This window comes from Martes martes, assembly GCF_963455335.1.
Source record: "Martes martes genome assembly, chromosome: 11".
NCBI classification, from domain to species: Eukaryota; Metazoa; Chordata; class Mammalia; order Carnivora; family Mustelidae; genus Martes; species Martes martes.
The window spans coordinates 40,020,203-40,046,340 of record NC_137899.1 but is presented as its reverse complement, the minus strand read 5'-3'; the positions used below and the strand labels follow the sequence as shown (position 1 = coordinate 40,046,340).

The following is a 26,138-nucleotide window of genomic DNA, read 5'->3' as shown; positions in this document are numbered from 1 at the left end:
GCCTTTATTAGGCACTCATCTAAATTACATTTTCCCTTCCCTCAGTAATAAATTATTTATCTCAAATTATTAACCACAGAACACAGAAATAACACAACTTTAAAGTGTAATTTCATAAATTCAAATTAGTCATGCCCTTATAATGACCATATTTATATTTTCATGCCAAAATGAAAGAAAAAGAGCTGAATACATTCCTACCTGACAGACTCTATGAATTCCAAAGTCTCCTTTGATCCAAAAGTATGAGAAATGCCCGTACCCTGTCTGAAAGAGGTATGCAGCAACCAGGACCCGGATGTGCATATACACAGGCAAAAACTGTTGACAAGAATAAATAGGAAAAATATGTTGTCACTAACTATACTTTGAATTATCATAGCCAATACATTTAATCAAGACAATGGATCACCATTACCAGTTGGCATGATCTCAATGAAAAGATTTATTTTTAAAACTTAGGCAACATAGCAAGGGTTAAAAAAATGTAGACTTTGGAATCAAACCTCATTCAAATTCTGGTTTTGCCACTTACTAGCTATGTGACTTTAAGTGAGTTTTCTAAACTGTGAAACAAGAAGGTTCTTATGAGGAATGCAAGAGTTAATCAAGGTGAAACACTCTGTACTTTTCCTCCACTTGGAATTAAATATATGGTATTCATAATTATTAATCACCAGATACGCTGAATACAAGGTAACTATAGATTTCCCATTTTCCCAATGAGAAGATAAAAAAACAAAACAGAAGTCCCACATTTTCGGCCCCCTCAAATACACAGACTTTAGATTTGTAAATTGTCATATAACTACTCACAATATATAATATTTAGGAAAAAATTTATATTAAAAAACATATACAAACATAATTTAGAAATATTACTTCCCTCCCACCCTTAATTTATCAATCAATTTTATTTTACACTCCCACATCAATGTTTCATCATGACCAAGGCCCTTCGAATCATTTACGATGGTTTTCCAGAGCATCCTAGCTCCACTTGTAAAGTTAAATGAAATGTAACACATCTCTGATCTATATTTTATGGGAACCACTGGCAATATCATCTGATTCATAAGTCCTAACTTAATTCATAAGTCCTAGCCCTCGAACACTGTGGTTCACCCTGTCCATCAGCCATTGGTCCTTTATGTGGATATTCATGATCGCCACAATACAACCAGTACTCTGTTTTTTAAAATGATCTTTAAAAGCCTTATTTAGTGACAACCAACCCTTGCAATTGTAAGATCATTCTTTCAGGGAGAATCCCTAAGTCCACATAAAGATGTTTTGGCTTCCATTTTATAGACTCATCTGATCACCTCTGTACCATCCAGCACTGACACTGCTTATGGCCACTTCCAGCTACTGTGTCTTCCCCAAGTGATACCTTGTAGGAAAACATAACTAAGTAGACACCTAGATAGATTTTACAAGTCCCTGAATGTAAGTATCTTTTATATATATCCTTGAATGCACCCTTGAACGCATCTTTTTTCTTTCTTGAGAAGGCAAAAACCCCTGAATTTAAAATAGGTCATCAATTCTTCACTAATGCCTGCATTCTAGCCAAATTCTTAAGATTCTCTGTCTCCCATAGTGGCCCTTCTTGTGTCCCCCTGTCACCTTTCCTTTGTTTATCTCTTTCTTCTACCCTGGAATGTTCTTCTTGTGACCACATTTTGCTTATTCAAATCCTATTTTTATTTTTATCCTATTTATTCAAATCCTATTCTTCTTTAGAGCCCTGTTCAAAATTCCCTATCTTTACTCTCAGATGAAAGTCATTGTTCCTTCCATGGCATTCTTAAAGCACTCATAGTCTCTATACCAAACATAGTTTTTATTTATTGCCCTTCATCATTAGTTCTTTTTAAATGTCTAATCTCATCATTAAATCAGAAATTTTTCAGTGAAGGAGTAACATACTAGAATCACAGGGATGATGAAAGTAGCAAATGTCATCTTAAAATAACCTCAGGATTTATCAAATCTAAACCTATTACCTTATTTTTGAAAGTACTCTAAAATATTCCCTTCAGGTATCTGAACTATTTTCTTTTCTTTACTTCTTCTTCTTCTTCTTTTTTTTAGAAGGTAGGGAAGGATGGAGCAGAGGGATTAGCAGGTTCCATAACCTAGTGTGGAGCCCTACACGAGGCTTGATCTCACAACCCTGAGATCATGACCAAAATCAAGAGTTGGATGCTTAACCAACTGAGCCACCAAGGCGCCCCCTTGAACACTTTTTAATAGCAGAAAACATACAAATTCCCAAGGCAATCCATTCCATTTTCAGCTGATCATTTACTACCATAAAGTTCCTTTTCAAGAAAAGTTGAAATCTAACTGCGTAAAAGCTACCAACTTCAGCTCTGTAGGACAGTGCTATGCAACTGAAATAAAATGTGAGCCACATAGTACCTTTTTAATATGGCTACCAGAATATTTAAAAAACTAAAAGAATCAAATAAAACTAATTTTTAAAAATACAATGTATTTAACTATTTTCAAAATATTCTTTTCAACATGTAATAAGCATGTGGTAAGATATTTCATATTGTTTACACAAAGTTTTTGAACTTAGTATGCATTTATCACAATGAATCATACTTAATTGATGTATCTTTTCACATTCACAGAACATCTCAATTCCAACCAACTATACTTCAAGTGCTCAATAGCCACATGTGGCTAGTGGTTTCCATAATGGAGAGTCTAGCTCTAGAGCCATTTGTATACAGTCAATCATTTATCTGATTGTTCTGTAAGTATCTGAAAACATCTGGCCAACCTAGGCTAACTATTGCCAGTTACTTTAACCACTGTCCATAAAACATGCTTTGAAATCCCTTCAGAACTGGGGCTGGGCCTACAGAGTCGAGACTTGGTTATTACATTTAAAACAGTAAATGCTATCCATTTAAATTAAACACCATCACAATAATCTGCCAAGTACTTGCCAATGTCGGATTATTACAAATTTCATGTACTACTTCTCTCAAATTTTTATTTTAACATATTTTCAGACAACAGAAAAACTGCAAGAATAGTACAATGGGCACCCATATACCATGTTGACCCATTTTAAAGAATGTTGTAGACTATATGACATTATCCTTTAACATTTTAACAAGTATCTTTTAAGAAGAAAGAATAGTTTCTTAAATGACCATATTATCATTATCATAACCAAGATTTAATATGAATATAGCAGCATCTATTGTACAATCTGCATTCAAACATCTGACTGTCCCAGTAGCATCCTCTATGGTTTTAAAAAAAATTTTTCTAGCAATCTTGAATCAAGGATCATACATTGCACTTAGTTGTCATTCCTCTTTATTCTCCTTTAATCCAAATTATTTTTCTTTTTATCTTTCACGAGTCAAGTATTACAACCAAATTTTAGTATTAAAATATATTTGGAATTCCAACAGCATTATAATGAATAGCTAGACTAGCTTCTGATTCTATTCTTTTTCTAGTCCCACAAATTTTTCCTCAAGATCTTTTATTCAGATTCCTTCAAGAAAGTTACTTATAAACTCTCAAAGGAAAAAAACCCACAGTGGAACACAAAATCTTCTACTGTGTAAACCTAATTTGCTGTACTCTCCATATTAAATTCACAGTATTTTATCCATATTTCCTATAAATTATGTCTTAAAGGGATGTTTATACTAACAACTGCAATCTGCCAGACTATCTGGATTATTTTAATAATGCTCTGTAATTTTTTATGGTTTTTATTTTAGTATAAAAACATGGCACAACTAAAGTTTGACATATTTTACTCAAAATAAAAACATTAAGATTAGCTAATTAAAATAACTGTGGCAGTTAAGAAGAGTTTTTAATGAGGGTAATCCCTCAAATATCCAAGAATCAAGTCCCCAAAATACATTATAACCCATGCTAATAATGCTTCGCCAATGTAGATACAGGTAATTTTTAACCACAAAATCCTATTATATAAAAGAACAGGAATATGTTAATTAATCATAACAAATGATCTGTTAATGAAAAGTATGTCCTTCCAGAACAGGGATTTTTAAAAATTGTAGTTTAGGATATATTGGGATGTAGTCTAAGATATATTAGAATTAGAATGCTAGCTTGGCAAATGATTATAATAGAATGCCAAATTGCCTTCATCTTTTTATGATCCAAATTCTTTCTGAAATCACTGAATTGAGGAACTTAATCTGCCATTAATTCTTTCTATCTGATTTTTTTAAATAGGGGTATCACCCTTTAATATGTCAGCAATTAATTATGTCTCTAAGTGGCATTTTCTTAAAACAAAGCCTTTTTCCCCTCTCCAATTAATCTAATCTTTATTCATATGTCAGAGGTATTTCTAGGATTCAATATTCATCTCTACTTACTTTTAAGAGAATTTGACAGATATATCCTGCAAATTCTGAACTGGGCTTATAAACTAAATCTTACTATCCTTATCTCTCCTTGCCTCACATCTCTTCTACTGTCTGGGATCTTCTGTAACCACGTGAACACACTAGGTCCCCCTCAGCCACTGTGTCACAGGAATTTCACTGCTGCCGCAAATACACTTCTCAGAGCCATACAATTTCAGTATAAATTATATTTCATTCTTTTACCTTCTGCCCTTCAAACAAACCATCCATAAAATCACTGACAATTTTTGAAAATGATGCAAAGACTCGATGAAGAATAATATTACTTTCAAATTGTTAGAGATACCTGTTAGAGAAAAATTTTTAGAGAAAAAATCCTCAGTACTATTTACCTTCTTAACTGCTGCTATGGAAATTTCAAAATATTTCTGTCTAGACAACACTCCCCCTCTTACCTCAATCTATCATTGATTCAAATACTGTTTACAGATGTGTGCTTATGTAAGCAAAAAAAAAGTTTGGTAGCTCCCTAATTATGAAAGAGTTTCTCAAATTTTCAAAACCCATTTTATAGAAATTAGTTTGGTATCATCACTATAAAACTTGTGTGAAAAGTGGTTATTAGATAGCAGGGTTCACCTTCAAAGCTTATTTTAACTGCAATGTGGCTGGAATGTTACAACTCGGAATACATTTTTTCTATCCCTGACAAATCCAAGGTATTCTGAGACCATGAGAATCCTGTCTTTTTTTTTTTTTTTTAAGATTTTATTTATTTGACACAGAGAGATCACAAGTAGGCAGAGAGGCAGGCAGAGAGAGAGAGGGGGAAGCAGGCTCCCTGCTGAGCAGAGAGCCTGATGCGGGGCTTGATCCCAGGACCCTGAGATCATGACCTGAGCCGAACGAAGGCAGAGGCTTTAACCCACTGAGCCACCCAGGCGCCCCGAGAATCCTGTCTTTTAAGACACCTAGGGAGAAGGAAAAATGATCTTGTTCAGGTACAGAAGGCACTAGGTGAGCAAAGAAAAGGTCCTCCGGCTCATGGAGGAGGTGATACTCAGACAGTAGGGCACATCAATGGTGCAATGGTAGTCCATTAGGACCTGAGTTCTTTGAATACTGGGGCAAAAGGGTTCTAAGGTTTTTAAACTTTAAAGGAGTAAAAACAGTTGGCCAAACTTCCTAAAATGCAAGTAAGGGTAGAATATAGATATAATCATCTAACTTGATTTCTTCTGATCGTAACTTGTCTATTTGGAATCCTTTGCATCTATACAGTTTCTTCCTAAGTTAAAATGAGCTGTCCAACAGGGTGGCATGAAATAATGACCTTAGGTTATCAGCTGTTTCTACTAAATTAAAATCAAGGCCAAGTATTACAAATAAATTATTGCCTTAAAACTATATCTTCTCAAAGAGTCAGGTGGTAGGAGAAGAATGGGAAAGCACAAAGGTTGGGCGGGAAATAAAACAGGTCTCGAAATGATGGAGAATATAAAACACAAAACAGGTGATGCCCTGGAAGAAACAGTACAGTCCCACCATTTACCATGTTTTCTGTAAGTAAATTCAAAATACTTACTGTACTTGCTCCAGAGATATGGTAAATCAGAATCACAAGTTGCATCCAGCCTTTCCATTCATCTGTTTGTTCTCTATTTAACACTTTAGTCTGTGGAAAAGAACCAAAATCTGTTTTAAAATTCATCGTGAAGCTATTATTAAGTAAATTTTTCTTACAGGATATAAAGAACCTGTCAAAAGAACCTTGGGGGGAAAAACAATTAAAGACTGGCATTTGATTTGATAAAAGATATAATAAAACTATTTAAAATACGAAATTTGAAAATTTCATAAAATATGAATTTGAAACTTAATATAAACTAAAAGAGAGTTTAAATATTTAAGTTGCTTCTCATGGTTTTATATTACGATTACATTCATACTGTGACAGTTAAGTTTGTAAAGCTATAAAATGGCATTTTATAATTTTCTTTAAGAAAATCTTAGAGTTTCAGCTAGAAAAGACCTTATAGTTCTCTTATACTTTATTGTGAAAAAAGGGTCTATTGGTATATTTTCCCAAGGATATTCTCACTGGAGATGAAAAAACTGATTAGTCATCCTCGTATGAGAGTTATTTCTTACAAAAGAATTTATTATTCAAATAAATCATGCCTTATAAAGAAGTTGCACTAATACTCTAAGCAATTACAGTAATTCTAAAATAGGAAATTCAGAATATTGTAAGCAGTACCCACATTATTATGTACATTTGAATTTGTTTGTGTACATATCTGACTGTATAAATATGTAAATATAAAATGTGCATATAGGTATTTGCTAATTATATTTTTCGGTTACATTTTTTTCATAACAGTATCTCATGTTTGCAGACCATTATAAAACTGGGAGCACCTCCACTTTCTCCATCCCCAAACAGGCAAAATAACACTAAGTTATGACATCTTTTTTCACAGATTATTATTTACCCATTTTTCAACAATCTTCTCAGGAGTTTTTGAACTTTCTCTGAACTGTTTCAAAAAAGCAACTGTTAAGAGTCCACCAGGCAAAGTACAACTACAATATCCCTTTGTCTTCTATATACATGCTAGAATACTCTGGCATAAGTGATACTATTTATTTAATTCAGAGTTTAAAATGAGATAAAAAGGATAACATTAGCTAAAAAGAAAATGACTCTTACCTCCTTAGTATTTTCATTGTAAAATACTCCCAAAACCAGGATGTAGATAATTGGAATAAAGAAGGTAGAATGTGTGTAAAATTTGTTTTCCTTCATAAATAGATTTGCACGGTCACACATATAGAAGTAAGCCATTATCAGGCCAAGTTTGCAGAAAGACTGTAAAAGTATTTCTAACGGAGACACAGGGGTATTGATAATATTTTTCTTTTCCTCTCCACTTTCCAAATCAGTACATGGCTTATTCTTCCGGTGAGCATTACGATGGATTATATAAAAAATTAAATATCCGATAATAGATAAAGTGAAAAAACAAGCAGCTAGCTTCTGTATGAGAGTAAGAGGAGGCCGAGGTTGACAACAGGAACCATCCACAGGCTTCAAAATCTTATTGCAATACACGTTCATAAGAATCATTGCACTCTGTGAACAAATCAAGTTATTTGGTTATTATCTTGTCAGTAATATATCTCACATTAGATTTTCTCTTGTGAATACTACTGACTTTTCAGCACTGAAACCAAAATGCCTTTGTACTTTTTGCTACCGTTTCCCAAACACTCATGCTAATAATGGTATTCCTTCAAGCTATAATAGCCAGTTCAGGGTTTTTCTAACTTCTTGGACTATGATCCAAAGTGAAAGATTCATTTTATAATGTGACCCAGAACACATATATAAGAAACAATACCACTCCTTACTATTTGGAATGCACACTGACATTTTCCTATTCTATTCTTTAAAAAAAAAAAGAAATAGCCATTTCATGGCGGCCAATGGGCCATGACCTTCATTGAAAAAAATACTGACAGATATCAAAGTCCAAAGAATTTTAATTGGCAGACTATTAATATGGAAGATACCAGGATACTTACGATACAGTCCCAGCCTTTAGATGTAAAAAAAAGATATAAAATTACTGGCACCAAAAAATCACTTATTCCTAGCTAACAATATTTGTAATTTGCTTTTCATTTGGTTTACAGTTTATGGAACACTTAGGATGCTAATGTTTTAAGATTTCTAATGTCAAATAAAATATGGAATCTTCAACATGATATCATTATAATAAAAATCTTCTAGACAAGCTGCCAATATTCTGTCTAGTTGAAGTTCAGTCAAATCTAGTTTCATAAAAATTTTATAGTTTAGGCAATTTTGGAACTTAAAATAATTATATTTTTTAAGCCTAAGCATTCAAAGAGACTCAACTATTTAGAAAACTCATTCTTTTAGCCCTATGACTTCAGGAAGTTCTATATCTGGCACTCTTGAAAATACTAGCCTACAAACTCCAACCTAAGGTTCTTAATCAATTCCGGGGGGTCCACAAAACCCCTTTAAAGTATATGGAGAACCCAGCGGCTGTATATGCAAAAACACATTTTTCTGCAAGACAGGAACAGAATCATTGACTTTTATTGAATACTCAGGGTTATGTGATCCTCAGAAAGATTCTGCTTTATAAGAAAATAATAACTAAATAATATCTGTTGTACTTTGTGTGAAAATTTACAATTATGCTGTTCTCTTTCTTACTTAACCTAAAATCCCCTTCCATCCGTCAATCTGGATTTGTTCAGTAACTACTATGTACCTTGGATAATACTTAGGGTTTAAGAATTATAAGGAAATAATAAAAATGATTCTATATATTTTTAAAATGTGCTCTTCACAGAAGCTTAATCTTATAAATTTAAGGTTTAAGGCAAAGAGAACATAAAGTAATAGTTTTTAAACATGAACGTGCTGAGAACTTATAAGTTTCTTAGGAGATAAGGTATATTAAGAGTGACTAGCACTCAATAAATGAAGCTTCATTTCCTCCCTTGCATAACTACTTCCCCTTTTTACTAAAACTCTCACTAATATATTCAGCGAGGTAATGGAGAGCAAAATTATGTATAGATATATATTTAGACAGAATAACTACAAGTAATTAAGATTGCAATAAAATAAATTATTTGTTACCATATTATAGTGATGTATAGCTATAACCAATTAGCTATCATAGTCTCTATTTTCTGACAGATACAAGAATTCTTACAGTTTCTCTGCTTGATTCAGGGAGATGTAAGCCATCCAATGATTCCATGATGGTTTCTTGAGCAATTAATTTGGAAACACTAAACATCTTAACATTTGATTTAGAATTTCTGGTGCTACTATTCAAAATACTGACTGCAGCTTCATTGTAGGCATCTATCTTCTCATTAGTGATCATTTTCCTATTTTCACTTAATAGATCTTCATAAACAGGATCTGCACATGAAACACATGTTTTTAAAAACACATTTAAAAAATCCCTCTTGGTAGAAATTGTGATCATGCAAGTTAGTTGACTGCATTTCATATTTTGTTGTTAAAGTTCAGATGCTTTCAATCAATCAATAGCTCCTTCAAATTTAAAGAAGTTTTATCCCTTTTCTCTCTTATGTACACAGTTTTCAGGAAACATTTTTATGTTCTAGCGTGTCTTAGGAGTTTAAAATTTGGGGATGCTGAGTTCTACTGGGCAATGGGAATTTAAAACTGGATTGGGGAATACTCTCTACTTAAGAGTAGCAGTCAATCTTTTTTTCTCCTGTCACTGCTTTGTTGACACAATTAGGAAGTAATATTATTGAGGAACAAGGTCCTTATCACTTATCATATATAATTTTTTCTCATTTTAGTAAGAGAAAGGTTAACAATGAGTCTATCAATAATATAGATTGCAGAACAGATTATTGCCACCCTTGTTGTTCCACTCAACTTGACATTCAATTTGGAAATAATCATAAGAATTTCTGACAAGCAAGTTGAACTGCTAAAATATCAAAGGCAATTTCATATTATGGTAGGCATTAAATAATGGACATTCAATAAACTCCTGAAATGACTTGAACTAATGTCAACGTTCTCTTAAAGAATTTCATTACCAAGTATAAACTAGATGGTATGATTTAAATATAATTTGTCAATTCCAAAATACATTTACTTCCAATGAGTCTAATATTATGAAACAGACTTAATAATTTTTTCTATATTTCCCAATTATAATAAATATACTCTGTAAGAAATGAAATCAGAGCTAAACATCACATTTGCCTTTGAGAACTTATTCTCTTTGTTATATTCCACAGCCGTTTTGTATGTGGAGGCTCCTTGAAGGATATTTTTGTTTATTATTTATTTTTATTTATTATATTTATTAGTCTGTCTGTTCCTTAAGTTCAAAAAGGAAAGCAAATAACTCAAATTATTCTAATTTTACAAACCTTACTTCAAGATTTATTCTCGCAAAAGAGTAATTTTGCTTCTTGAAACACGAGACAATAAAAACCCATGCCTCAAAATATATACAAAATGACATTTGTTCATTACTCATTCCTTACCTTGTAAGACCCAATAAACATCACTAGTCTTTGCCAGTTTTTCTAAAAGTGGTGCTATGGAGGTAATGTTCATTTTATATTGGGAAAGCGCTTCATTGCTACCATTGTGAATCTTGATAGACCACTAAGAAGTAAAAATTAAGCATTAGTTCAGTATTTACCATAAAAAAATTGTAATTTACTCTATTGTAACAGAAGTTATTATTTTAAGAAAATTCCCATTTTTATTCAACATTAGACTAAAGTTTGGTCAAATTATTTCATGAACTCTATGAAGGCAATTAGAAAAAGGTGATATAAAATCAGACAATGTATAACATTCAAGAAGAATGTAATTTCAGATATAAAATAATATTGACTTTTAACACCAAGTTTACGAAGTTCACTCAGATTTTTTCATGAAAATTCATCAGCCTCACTAATTATAATAGAAATGGGAACTGAAATATAGGTACAATCAAGAATTCTATTTAACATAAATTAACTTTTCTTAGCATGTCCTTAAGTATGAAACAAAAATCATTATGTAAGAATATAGATAACAACTTACTGTGGCAGCTCCTGCTACAATCACATGGGGCTTTGCAACAGAATCCTAAGGAAAGAAAAGCTTTATAATAGTGTTCTATCCAGTTAAGGGAATTAATACAAGTAACATTACTTACTTTTTGCCTTAAATTTAAGTTTTTTCTTCCAAATGCATTTTAATTTTCTAGGGTTCTTTACTGTATTCTTGTTATATAACAAGATGCAACATCCAATGCCTAAAGCCTTTACATGGTTATGTGGTTAACAGAATGGCATGAAGCTGATACGTTTAATTCTTTGATGTTCTTAGAAAAAACCAAAACACATCACTAAAATCTAATGTGGCCTAATATTACTCTGAATTCTGAGTAAACTGTTACAGAGTAAAGTAATATTATAGTAATATTAGTAATATTATGTAATATGTAATTAGTAATATTATGGCAGCAAATTAAAAAAATATTCATGGAAGCTATAGGGTACATGGTGTAAATGTTAATTAAGATACAAGAAATGGGGGCGCCTGGGTGGCTCAGTGGGTTAAAGCCTCTGCCTTCAGCTCAGGTCATGATCCCAGGGTCCTGGGATGGAGCCCCGCGTCGGGCTCTCTGCTCATCAGGGAGCCTGCTTCCTCCTCTCTCTCTCTCTCTCTCTGCCTGCCTCTCTGCCTACTTGTAATCTCTGTCAAATAAATAAATAAAAAATCTTAAAAAAAAATACAAGAAATGTCATCTTTGAGAAAAATAAATCCAATATGTATTTAACAAAATAAACCTCTAATTATTATAGATCACAATGTGCAAAAAAAAAAAAATCATATAGGGAGAAATTTGGTAGAAATCCTCACCAAATGCAAATTGTCATATTACTAATACTACCAATTATATAGTACTTAGTAATTTATTAAGTTACCTTAAATTAGATCATTTTAATATAGATTCTTGCCACTTGCAACATAGGGAAGAAGATATACATATCTTATAAAATTAAGCATACAGACTAGAAAAGTTTATAGGGTATTGCTGAGGCCTGGTAGGGACAAAGCCAAAACTTAGGTCTTGTGACTCCTGAAGTGTACTTTCCACGACATCAAAGACCTGATATTATAATCATGTGCACAAGGAACAATTAAAAATAAGCAAGACATTTAATTAGAAAAAAATCTGACTCATCCATAAAATAAAAACAACAGGTACTGTCTCTCTATAAAGGTAATACATGCTGGTGTAGAAGACTATGAAAGTGGAGAAAGAGTAACAAAATTTCCTTCACAGATATTATTTCAGTTTAGTGTGCTTCATTTTACACTGTTATTCTAGTGCAACTTTTTCTTTAGCTCGGTATGGCTCCCTTTCTCATTCTTCACACTGGTTATCCCAAATCTTATTTCCCTTCTACAGGTCCCTCTTGCCTTCCTTCTCACTTTCAATATCAAATTTAATTCTCAAACTTCCTAGAAAAAACAGAATTCATCTGGCTTGTGTGCTCTAGCCATCTTTCTTCCATTCTTATAACCTCACCAGCCTATCTTCTTGGACAACAGAATCAAGAAATATCTCCCTATTCCTCCTCATGGCTACTCCTTACTCTGTGTTTCTGTAGCCCCCCTCTTTACACACAGGGCTAGACCCATGAATGATCCATGTCCAACTTTCATCAATCTTGTCTTCATTCCCTAGTCTCTTTCATTCCCCCATCTATAAAATGCTAACTCATCTTTATCCTCAAAAACCTGTTCCTTCAACCCTGCCTCCTTCTCAAATCTTTCCCTCCTCACACCTTTAACCAACAGATTACACGGAAGAGCATTTTGCCCTCACTATGATAATTTCCTTTATCTCTCATTTATTTCTTAATTGGTCATGTTCTGATTTGGGGCTTGACCTTCCCATTAAGGAACTATGGATTGCCACATTCTGTTAGCTTCATTCTACCCTCTAGTTCCTTAAGTGACACTTCTGACTGTCCACTTTTTAAAACGCTTTCCTCCCCTGTGTGTTACAATTATTCTTCTGCTTTTCCTCTTACTCCCTTTACTGCCCCTTCTCACAAGTTTCTGATCATCCATCATAAGCCCTCTTCTTTAGTCTCTAAGCCTGCTGCCTATTCAATGCCTTCTATTCAAGTAACTTCAAATATCACCTCACACTGTACCCAGATTCTCCAAATCCACCTGAGTAGCTCAGACTTCTTAATGACTACCACCCACTTAATAGTATTAAATATAAATTGTTGGTTTTTTCACAGGTGAGCCTTATTTTCCCACAACTACCCCACTATATGCCATCATTTTCTTGTTTAAATCTTTCAGAGGTTCTCCATTACCCTCAAGGAAAATTCAACCCAATATCCTTATTTTTAGTAAATATACCATGAAGTATTTAAAGTAATCAAAAATTGATAGATAGATAAAGTGAATCTATACCACACCAAAGAGAGCTTAGGATATTATTCATGAACTAATATCTGCTTACCTTATCAACTCTCGAGGCACATGAAATTAACAGCCAAAACCAAACATAATTAAAGGAGCACTTTGAATTTAAGCTCCAGCCAGATTAAAATTGCTGGTAAGGTTCCCTGAATGGGTGGGGCACCTGGGTGGCTCAGTCAGTTGGGCCCCTGCCTTGGCTCAGGTCATGATCCCAGAGTCCTGGGATCGAGCCATGTGCCAGGCTCCCTGCTTACTGGGGAGCCTGCTTCTCCCTCTTTCTCCTGCTTGTGCTTTCTCTCTCTCTCAAATAAATAATAAAATTAAAAAAAAAAAAAAAAGATTCCCTGAATAGGCTACATTCTATCTTCAGTATCTTTGGATATACTATTTCCTATGCATAAAACAACCCTCCTTTATCACACCAGGCCCTTACCCTCACCCCCCGCCTTTTTAAAAATTTTATTTATTTATGAGAGAGAGAGAGAGAGAGAGCATAAGCAAGTGGAGTGGCAGGCATAGTGAGAGGGAGAAGCAAGTTCCCTCCTAAGCAGGGAGCCTGATGTGGGGCACAATCCCAGGACCCTGTGATTACGACCTGAACCGAAGGCAGACGCTTAACGGACTGAATCACCCAGGCGACCCTGGACCCTCACCCTGAAGATCACTTTATCTGAATACTAGTTTTGAAAACTTACAGTTAGTGCCTATTTTATGTAATTGTCCTGCACCCTATTTTTCCCCTATTCTGGTACTTGTCACATCATGTTCTTAATTAACTCTATCTGCCACTCATCTGGAAGCTCTTTGAGGAAAGGAACTCTATTATGTTAACCAAGGTATCAGCAGTTTTTAGCCCAGTACCTAGATAATGGCTGGTGATTAATAAATATCTGTTGAATCATAGTAAAGTTGTCTAAATTCAACTTTGCTTTTATGCCTGTAGGCTTCAATAACGCTATTTTAGTTAGTAAGTGTAGCTTTCTGGCCCCACAGTTCTTCTGGAAATATTATCTTCTCTGTAAAGCTTTCTTAAACCATCACCTATATCTAATCAACCCCCGTACTCAGTGCCCCTATCCATGGTGCTTTCATGGTCCTTTGTGCTCAATTCTGTAGTTACTCTTCATATTACCTTATTGTTATTCATCACAAAGTGACTATCTACTAGATACTGCAAATTCTTTGAGGGTGGAGACAGAGGCTAATTTCTAGCCACACTCCTAATATCCAGTATAAAGCTACCAATACTACATAAATCATAAAAATATGGATCACTGTATCCTTAGGATCTAGCAGCTTACTATGAAAACTGCAAAATAAATACATTAATACATGCATGCATACATACTCTTTAAATAAATGAAATCAATCAACTAATCAATCTTGGGTAAAGACACTGCCATCTCCCTAAATAAGGTGAATCTTTCCTTTCCCCCAACAGTCACTTGGAGTTTTACAAGAGAAGCTAATGTTCCAAAAATCTAGTTTTAGCAAATTATAAGAACTGAAATACTGGATACACAATGTATCTCTACGTTAGTAAATTACAAAGGTCTTCTGTTATTTTGCAGGACTTATACATTATACTACGCTGATGTTTATTTAACTGTGAATTTCTACTACATTAATGGCTACACTTTAGGTCCAGTATAAATATAAAACATGTTTAAATCATTTGAAATATACACGTAACATTATTCTATACTTTTGCAATAAAAGTATCAACAAAAACAAAATACAATTATGTGAGGCTGCAATTTACCAGAAAGTTGAATTCTAGAATTTGTTTGCATGTTTTGCTTTTGAAAACTTAAACACATTTTGTCAAAGACACAAAGTTAGAAATGTTGACTACAAAAGCTTATTCAATGTATGAAGTGGCTGCCGTACTAAACATGTAATGTGAAAAGAAGCAAAGAAAAATACCATTGCAGCAGAAGTAATTAAGCAAAACAAGGTCAACAAAATTGAATATTGCTTTATCCATCCCGAATGCAAACATACATGGGAAAGAATACAGATTTAATTAGAGGACAGCCCCAGAGCTACATGGAGACAACTATGGAGATTCAAGAGTGGACTCATGAGGACTTAGGGGTTTTCGAGGTTAATAGCATGTTTGTTCTTATATCTAATTTATCTCTGAATATTATGAGCCAAAATACACCAGGCTCAACTTCTGGGTCACAAGTGTAATGATAAAAGGGAAGAAAACAGGCTGTTTAACAAAAAATAGGTGCCTAAAGAACCTGGGCATGAGTCAAGAAGAAAGTGGGAAAACACTCAAAAGAATGTATGTTATGCTGGGAAGAGACCCTGGGTTTGAATGAACTACAGCAGTAACAGAAGATTCTGTCTGGAAAGTGTGGCATAAGCATAATGGCTGTAGGGTGAGAGTGGTGGCAGCAGAGGTCTTGGATCAAAACTCCCTCCTCTCAGTAAAGTGACAGGATCAATCCAGCACAATTCAGTTGCTACTAAGAAATCAGCATAGGGACGCCTGGGTGGCTCAGCTGGTTAAGCATCTGCCTTCAGCTCAGGTCATGATCCCAGGGTCCTGGAGTCTAGTCCCACATCAGGCTCCTTGCTCAGTGGGGAGCCTGCTTCTCCCACTGCCTGCTGCTCCCTCTGCTTGTGCTCTGTCTCTCTCTCTAATATAGAAATAAAATCTTAAAAAAAAAAAAAAAGTCGGCATAAAGTACAAAAGAGTGGGACAGGTGAGTAAGGGGGAACAAAATAATGCGTGTTCATGAGCTTTTAAAATTTGGTTGCTTAAAACCAGAAAGGCCTGTATTTTCAAATACATACCTCAGTCCACACTTTGATACACTGTTTCATAGAACCATTAACTTCTGGGTGCCACAGAAAATCCTAAAAAAGAAACATGAAAAAAGAAAAAGTTAAAGAAACTTATATCCTCTATTCAAAATAAACACGCACGGGTCTTACAGGGTACCTGATATACACCACCACAGGTCCACAACACCTTCACTCCCCTCAGTTTCCCAGTGGTCTCATGATATTTCTTGTATCCACTTCTGCTTTCCTCTGAATTACTCTCTGTAGTAATCTTTTCAAAATCTGATCTTGCCACATTCTTGCTTAAATATTCAAGGACTTTCAATGGCCCTCAGAATAAATTCCAAAGTCCTTAAATCTGCTAAGGAGGTGCAGGATCTGGCCTCTACCAAGACATTCTGCCTGTTCTCCTGCCACTCTCCCCCTCAGCTCCTACGATGCTCTTTGTGCTTCTTTTTCTCCAGGACTTTGCACATATTGTTCTGTCCACGATGCTCATAAAACTCTTCCGCTGAGCCTGATTTGCTCCTACGGATCCTTGAAGCTTCAGTTAAAACATCTCTTTCTCAAGGAAGAAACTTTTTAATTCCTTGTTTTGTACATTCCTAATGCCCCACTTTTTCCTTTTTATCACATTTAATGCATGTAGAGTACTACAATGACTTGCAAAATTAGGTCCAGGACATCTTTGTCTTGATCCCCACTGCATTCTCAGTACCTAGGAGAAGTCACTGCAACTAGGAATTCAGAAAATTCACATATATTCTTTTACTGGTATTAATCCTGAACACCTACTGGTTTCAAATTAACATACAGATTTTTTTTCTGGATTAAAAAAAAAATCTGAGAGACCAAATTTTCCATTTTATTATACAAAACAGTGCATCCAAACATTTATTCAATCATTTTAGCTATTCTTATCTACTTTAAATACATTGAAATAAATTTAGTATACACAAAGCATTAGCTGATCTACAAATAAATTAACCAATGAATAGTTTCCACACAACATTTAGCTTACTATTACATGAACTTACCACTTTAACTGCTGCAATCTTGTCTTCAAAAGGAATGTTTCCATGCTGCCATTAAAAAAACACAGAACAGAGAAATAAATATTCATGTATAAATTAGTTTTACGTCAATAATTCTCCCTTTAGCTGCTTTTGTTAATTTATGCACCACATCTCAATTAACTACATTCAACCTGAAGGGAAAAAGATCTGCATAGAATACCAAAAAATAAGTGATACCACATTGCTTCTATGTGATTTTTAACACTTAAGATATAATCCAAAGATAAAACCTCAATTACGAATAAGCAAACAAATATGTAAACATGCCTACATAAATTACCTTTCTGCCAAGGATGCCACATTCCAGTTTAGTCCTAGTATTATTATCTATGGCAGGGATGGTTTGCTTCTCTGCATTTCCTGAGTCCCATCTCAGTCCCTGACCCCCATCCCAGTCCCCGACCCCCGTTAGAAAGAGCCACATGACTAGTTCTGGCCAATGTTATGTGCTTAGATGTGATGTGGGTCACTTTCCACTTCCCAGGGCAATTCTCTAGTCTCTGGCTTAACTTAATGCTGAGACTGCAGAGGCAGAATGTTCCAAATGGTAAAACTAGAAGTACAAATTCCAACAAGCAGGCATCCCTGATTGAGCATATAGAGCAAAGCCTCTTGCCAGCCCACCTACCACATGCAGCACTAAGTGAGAAAAGCATTTGTTAAGACTGTAGAGTGGTTTGTTGCTACAGCAACAACCAGTCTGTTCTCACCAGTGTACTAGTACCAGCTCTGTCTGAACAGAAGTACACATCTAGGACTCTAGGTTATTTTGGGTTTCCAGTTGAAGACTGGACATAAGTGGTCCAATTGAAGAAAAAAAATAAGGTTTGGAGACACCCTCTTGTAACCAAGCTGTTCCATATAAAGAATAGAAATCCTTTCAGAGTTAAAAATCCAGGGTGGGGTGGGGTGGAGGTGATAAAGTAAAGAAGCTAATTCTCTTCCTAAAACTAAGGTTGAAATGTCTTCATTAATTTAAGCAGACAAATAGAATTTATATTTATATCTCTGTGAACTAAAGTTTGCTTTTATCTGTTGGCTAACATTTAAAATTCAAGAATCATTTCCCAAAAGGACCCTTGGGACCAATGGTACTTTAAGATATGTTCTAGGAAAGAGCTTCCTTGGTCCCATATATCTTGGAAATACTGGGTCAGACAAAATCACACGTGTGTTTTCCTCCTACTATCCCATTCCGACCTTGTTGAGGTTTTTCTTCAGAGAACTAATATGTCATGAACTTTCTTTTTCCTCCTTTTGCATAGCTCAGTTAATTCAACTCAATCTCTCTCTTTTTTCCTTTACCATTTTAATGGAACATTTGATATATACAAAAGAATATGTCACATATGTAATCACAAAGCACAGAAAACATCAATAAGCACTCATGAGTCCATGGCACAAATCAGAGCATTACCAATACAGAGTGATCTACATGAACCTCTCCTTTTAATTCCTTGTTTCACCCAAGGGAACCACCACTTTGAATTTTATTTATATTTTGCTTTCTCTTTTATCATATTGTTTTGTCACATGGATATACATCCTTACATGTTATATTGTTTCATGTAACTGGCTTGCTCTCCAACTTTAAATTCTGAAAAATGTCAAACTTGAAAATGTCAAACTGAGAGCAAAAGTGACAAAATTATAATGAGCACCCCAATCACACTTTATCAACTGTTTACATTTTCTATACTAGGTTTTTTGTCTTTCTCTGCACAGACATATACATTGCTTCTCTCTTACTGAACCATATGAGAGTAAACTACAGACATAGCATTTCACCTTTAAAGTTTTTTTTTTAATTTTAATTTTTATTTATTTGACAGACAGAGATCACAAGTAGACAGAGAGGCAGGCAGAGAAAGAGAGAGAGGAAGGGAAGCAGGCTCCCTGCTGAGCAGAGAGCCCGATCCCAGGACTCTGGGATCGTGACCTGAGCCGAAGGCAGAGGCTTTAACCCACTGAGCCACCCAGGCGCCCCAGCATTTCACCTTTAAATACATAAAGCATGCATTTCCTAAGAACATATTCTCTTATATAACCACAATACTATAATCCCACCTAAGAAACTTGACATTGATAAAATATTAATATATGGTCCACATTCAAATTTCCCTAATTTCACAATAATGTCCTCTCTCCAACTCTTATATTTTAATCTAGAATTCAATTAAGATAAGGTGTTTAGTTATCATGTCTCTTTAATCTTTTATAATATAGAGCAACTCCTGGCCTTTTAAAACCTTCCTACATTGAGTGGAGGGCAAGCAAGATGGTAGAGGAGTAGGAGACCTAAATTTCATCTGGTCCCAATTTTCAACTAGATAGTTATCAAAGTATTCTGAACACCTACAAACTCAACAGGAGATCGAAGAAAAGAATAGCAGCAATTCTATGAACAGAAAAGCAACCACTTTCTGGAAGGTAGGACATGTGGAGAAGTGGATATGAGGTGATATATGGATAGACTGCAGGGAAGGGAGTCTCCAGTCAGCTGGCTCCCAGCAAGTGATAGAGCAGTGGAGCACAAAAGTAGAACTTTTAGAAGTCTGCTCCAGTGAGGGATGTCACTCTAGTGGCTAAGCTGAGGATGGAAACCTTGTGGGGAAAGTATGGTCTCAGGTCCTCAGTGTCACAGAAAGACCGGGGTGCCTAAGTGTGGCAGAGCTCCCACGGATCAGAGACAGGAAGCTGGCAGCAGAGACGGAGCCGAGGAGTGGGCTCTCAGCTTGGAGTTGCCATAAACTGTGATCTGTGGCTCAGTCAGGACACTACTCGTCAAGCAGGGACCCCACAAGTGGCAGATCCAGGAAGACCCCCTCCTTCCTCATCTGGGAGGAGTGGCACGGGAGTGTGCTGCAGGAATCTGCTGGGTTTGGAGATTCCAAATGGGGCTCTGCACCAGAGATAGAAACACTTGGTCCCAGGCTGGGTGAGCACAGACAGCAGCCAGAGACCAGGGAGATAGGAGTGACTGACTGCTTTTCTCTAAGGTTGCATTAAGGAGTGGGGCCCCAAGTTCTCATTTCCTCCAGGGCTAGAGATTGGGAGGCTGCTATCTTCATTCTCATGCTCCAACATTGTGTGGAAAGCCTTCAAGGAACAAAAGCTACCAAGAGCAAACCTGAGCAGATTGCTTAGCCTGGCCCCTAGCAAGTGCAATGCAATATTACTACCCAGCTAGGCAGTCACTGAAAATAGAAGGAGAGATAAAAAGCTTCTAGGACAAACAGAATCTAAAATAATTTGTAATCACCAAACCAGCTCTACAAAAATTGCTGAAAGGGGTCCTCTAAGCAAAGAGAGAGCCTAAACATAACGTAGACCAGAAAGGAACAGAGACAATATACAGTACACACACACAGTCACCTTATAGGGAATACAATGGCACTAAACTCATATCTTTCAGTAGTTACCCTGAATGTAAATGGGCTAAATACCCTAATCAGAAGACACAGGGTATCAAATTGCATAAAAACACAAGACCCATCGATATGCTGTCTACAAGAGACTCATTTTAGACCCAAAGACACCTCCAGATTGAAAGTGAGGGGGAAGAAAACAATTTACCATGTTAATGGACATCAAAAGAAAGCTGGGGTGGCAATGCTTATATCACACAAATTAGATTTTAAATCAAAGACTATAATAAGAGATGAGGAAGGATACTATATAATAATTAAAGGGTCTATCCAACAAGAAGATCTAACAATTGTAAATATTTAGGCCCCTAACATGGAGCAGCCAATTATATAAGCCAATTAATAACAAAATCAAAGAAACACATCGACAATAATACAATAATGGCAGGGGACTTTAACACTGCCCTTACTGAAATGGACAGATCATTTAAGCAAAAGATCAACAAAGAAATAAGGGCTTTTAATGACACACAGGACCAGATGGACTTCAAAGATATATTCAGAATATTCCATCCCAAAGAAACAGAACACACATTCTTCCCTAGTGCATATGGAACATTCTCCAGAGTAGATCACATCCTGGGTCACACATGAGATTTCAACTGGTACCAAAAGACTGGGATCATTCCCTGCATATTTTCAGACCACAATTCTTTGAAACTTGAATTCAATCACAAGGGGAAAGTTGGAAAGAACTCAAATACATGGAGGCTAAAGAGCGTCCTACTTAAGAATGAATGGGTCAACCAGGAAATTAAAAAAGATTTTTAAAAATTCATGGAAACAAATGAAAATGAAAACAACTGTTCAAAATCTTTGTGATGCAGCAAAGGCAATCCTAAGAGGAAAGTATGTAGCATTACCAGCCTTTCTCAAAAAACAAGGAAGGTCTCAAATAACAACCTAATACTACACCTAAAGGAGCTGGAGAAAGAACAGCATATAAAGCCTAAACCCAGCAGGAGAAGGGAAATAAAAAAGATTACAGCAAAAATCAGTGAAAGAGAAACCAAAAGAGTAGAACAGATCAACGAAACTAGGAGCTGGTTCTTTGAAAGAATTAATAAGATTGATAAACCCCTGGCCACATTTATCAAAAAGAGAAAGGACTTAAATAAATAAAATCATGACTAAAAGAGGAGAGATCACAACCAACACTCAAGACATACAACCAATATATAAGAACGTATTATGAGCAACTCTTCGCCAACAAATTAGACAATCTGGAAGAAACAGATGCATTCCTAGAGATGTATAAACTCCCAAAACTGAACCAGGAAGAAATACCTGAACAGACTCATAACCAGTAAGGAAATTAAAGCAGTAATCAAAAATCTCCCAACAAACAAGAGCCCAGGGCCAGGTGGCTTCCCAGGGGAATTCCACCAAACATTTAAGAAGAATTAATACTTATTCTTCTGCAATTGTTCAAAAAAATAGAAATGGAAGTAAAACTTCCAAACTCATTTTATGAGGCCAGCATTACCTTGATCCCAAGACCAGACAAAGACTCCCACCAAGAAGAATTACACACCAATATCCCGGATGAACATGGATGCAAAAATTCTCACCAAGATACTAGCCAATGGGATCCAACAGTATATTAAATGGATTATTCACCAAGACCAAGTGGGATTTATTCCTGGGATATAAGGTGGTTCAACACCTGCAAATCAGTGTGATACACTACATTAATAAAAGAAAGGACAAGAACCATTTGATCCTCTCAATAGATGCAGAAAAAACATTTGACAAAGTATAGTATCCTTTCTTGGTTAAAACTCTTCACAGTGTAGGGATTAAGGGTACATACCTCAATATCATAAAAGCCATCTATGAAAAGCGCACAATGAATATCCTTCTCAATGGAGAAAAACTGAGAGCTTTTCTCCTAAGGTCAGGAACATGGCAGGGCTGTCCACAATCACAACTGCTCTTCAACATAGTACTACAAGTCCTAGCCTCAGCAATCAGACAACAAAAAGAAATAAAAGGCATCTAAACTGGCAAAGAAGAAAGCAAACTCTCACTCTTTGCAGATGATATGATACTTTATGTGGAAAACCCAAAAGACTCCATCCCCAAACTGCTAGAACTCATACAGGAACTCAGTAAGGTGTCAGGATATAAAATCAGTGCACAGAAATCAGCTGCATTTCTATACACCGACAGAGAGACAGAAGAAAGAGAAATTAAGAAGTCAGTCCCATTTACAACTGCACCCAAAACCATAAGATACCTAGGAATAAATCTAACCAAAGAGGCAAAGTATCTGTACTCAGAAAACTATAGAATATTCATGAAAGAACTTGAGGAAGACACAAAGCAATGGAAAAGCATTCCATGTCCATAGACTGGAAGAACAAATATTGTGAAAATGTCTATGCTACCTAGAGCAATCTACACATTCAATGCAATCCCTATCAAAATACCATCAACTTCTTCACAGAAATGGAACAAATAATCCTAAAATGTGTATGGAACCAGAAAAGATCCCGCATAGCCAGATGAATATTGAAAAAGAAAAGCAAAGTTGATGGCATCACAATTCTGTACTTCAAGCTCTATTACAAAGCTGTAATCATCAAGACAGTATGGTACCAGCAGAAAAACAGACACATAGATCAATGGAATAGAAAGCCCAGAAATGGACCCTCAACTCTATGGCCAACTAATCTTCAACAAAGCAGGAAAAAATGTCCAATGGAAAAAAAACAACAACTGTCTTTTCAACAAATGGTGTTGGGAAAATTGGACAGCCACATGCAGAAGAATGAAACTGGACCATTTCCTGACACCACACACAAAAACAGACTCAAAATAGATGAAAGACCTAAATGTGAGACCAAAATCCATTAAAATCCTTAAGGAGAACCCAGGCAGCAACGTCTTTGACCTCAGCCACAGCAAATTCTTCCTAGAAACATCAACAAAGGCAAGGGAAACAAGGGCAAAAATGAACTACTGGGACTTCATCAAGATCAAAAGCTTTTGCACAGCAAAGGAAACAGTCAACAAAACCAGAAGATAACTGACTGAATGGGAGAAGATATTTGCAAATGACATTATCAGATAAGGGGCTAGTATCCAAAATCTATAAAGAACTTCTCAAACTCAACACCCAAAGAACAGATAATCCAGTCAAGAAATGGGCAAAGACATGAACAGACATTTCTCCAAAGAAGACATCCTACAGGTCAGCAGACACATGAAAAAGTGTTCAACATTACTCGGCATCAGGGAAATACAAATCAAAACCACAATGAGATACCGCCTCATACCAGTTAGAATGGCTAAAATTAACAAGTCAGGAAACAACAGATGTTGGCAAAGATGCGGAAAAGGGGAACATTCCTACACTCTTGGTGGGAATGCAAGCTGGTGCAGCTACCCTGGAAAACCATATGGAGGTTCCTCAAAAAGTCAAAAATAGAGCTATCCTATGACCCAGCAATTACACTATTGGGTATTTACCCCAAGGATACAAATGTAGTGATCCAAGGGGGCACGTGAACCCCAATATTTATAGCAGCAACGTCCACAATAGCCAAACTATGGAAACAGCTTAGATGTCCATTGACAGATGAATGGATAAAGATAAAAATATAATGGAATATTATGCAGCCATAAAAAATGAAATCTTGCTGTTTGCAATGATATGGATGGAATTAGAGGGTATTATGTTAAGCAAAATAAGTCAATCAGAGAAAGATAATTATCATATGATCTCACTGATCTGTGGAGTTTGAGAAACAAGGCATAGGATCACAGGGGAAGAGAGGAAAAAAAAGAAACAAAATGAAACCAGAGAGGGAGACAAACCATAAGAGACTTAATCTCAGGAAACTAACTGAGGGTGGCTGGAGTGGAGGGTGGTGGGAGGGAGAGGGAGGCTGGGTGATGGACATTGGGGAGGGTATGTGCTATGGTGAGTGCTATGAATTGTGTAAGACTGATGAATCAGAGTCCTGTACCCAAAACGAATAATATATTACATGTTAATAAAAAAAAAATAAAACCTTTGTACATCAATTTATTATATTTATATATATCAAATATTATGTTTATTATTTTTGTAGAGTCTAGGCCAGTTGCTATAATGCACCAAATCTGGATTATAAACAGCATTGATAGTTACCTTCTTATATATGTTTCTTAATAAATGAATAATAAGAATTTCCCTAATAATACTTCTATAGGTTCACAGGCTATACAAATGTACACCCTCACATGATAATGGACGTTATTTTCTGAAGTGTTTGCAACAATTTATACTCTCACCAACAGTTTGAGATACAGAATCTTTAATAAATCTTGTCAGACTTTTTTTTGCCACTGTAAAATTTAATTTCTGTCACTAAAGTAGGTATACAATGGTATCTCACTATAGTCTTCATTTGAAATTCCCAAATTACAAATGTTTAAACACCTTTGAGATTTACACTAGGATTTATGTTTCCTCTTCTTTGAAATGCCTGGTCGTGCTTTTCTTCTTTTGTTTTCTACTGGATTGTCTTTTTTTTTTTTTTTTTAAATTTCTGAATCCTTATATCTCTTGGATGTACGTTATAAATATCTTCTAGTTCGTAGCTTGCTTTTTCTTCTGTAAGGTATCTTTTTTTTTTTTTTTTAAGATTTTATTTATTTATTTGACAGACAAATCACAAGTAGGCAGAGAGGCAGGCAGAGAGAGAGATGGGGAAGCAGAGAGCCCGATGCAGGGCTCGATCCCAGGACCCTGGGCTCATGACCTGAGCTGAAGACAGAGGCTTTAACCCACTGAGCCACCCAGGCACCCCTGTAAGGTATCTTTTGATGAATAGATTCTCTTAATCGTAAGGTATGTAAATTTGTCCATCTTTTATTTTATGGTTAGCACTTTTCGTTTCTTATGTAAGAAACTTTTCCCTACTCGAAGTAATGAAGATATTCCCTGCATTTTTTTTTTTTTTGCTAAAGGTTTAAAAATTTTAGCTTCCATATTTAAGTCTATATTCATCTAGCAATTATTTTACTTGACGATGTGAGGTAGGGGTTCCAATTTCACCTTTTTCCATCTACATAACTAATTGCCTCAGCATCATTAACTGGATAGACTTCTTTTCTCCAGGGATCTTTAATGGTATCTCTGTTATTTATTAAGTCTTTTTATACTCATGTGTTTATTTTATGTTTTTTAAAGACTTATTTATTTAATTGGGGGAGGGAGAGAAATCTCAAGCAGACTCCTCCTGAGCATAGAGCTCAATGCAGGGCTCAGTCTCAGGACCCTGAGATCACGACCTGAACTGAAATCAAGAGCCAGACACTTAACTGACTGAACCACCCAGGTGCCCCACACATGTTTATTTTAAAGCTCTAGATCACATTCCATTGGTTTCTTTGTTTAGCTCTACCA

General features: G+C 35.5%; 1 protein-coding gene across 2 annotated transcripts in view; it reads right to left on the bottom strand.

Moving 5' to 3' along the window:
* The window catches only part of CASD1 (CAS1 domain containing 1), a 56,286-nt gene that overhangs the window by 15,871 nt on the left and 14,277 nt on the right, over positions 1-26,138 (bottom strand). For both annotated transcript variants that reach the window (XM_080817969.1, XM_080817968.1), the window contains exons 4-11: positions 17,274-17,318; positions 16,246-16,308; positions 11,026-11,070; positions 10,476-10,599; positions 9,146-9,360; positions 7,099-7,521; positions 5,971-6,060; positions 202-321 (exon numbers count right to left, since the gene is read on the bottom strand). In XM_080817969.1, the coding sequence (XP_080674095.1) occupies positions 202-321; positions 5,971-6,060; positions 7,099-7,521; positions 9,146-9,360; positions 10,476-10,599; positions 11,026-11,070; positions 16,246-16,308; positions 17,274-17,318 (1,125 nt within the window). The remainder of the gene's footprint in view (positions 1-201; positions 322-5,970; positions 6,061-7,098; positions 7,522-9,145; positions 9,361-10,475; positions 10,600-11,025; positions 11,071-16,245; positions 16,309-17,273; positions 17,319-26,138) is intronic.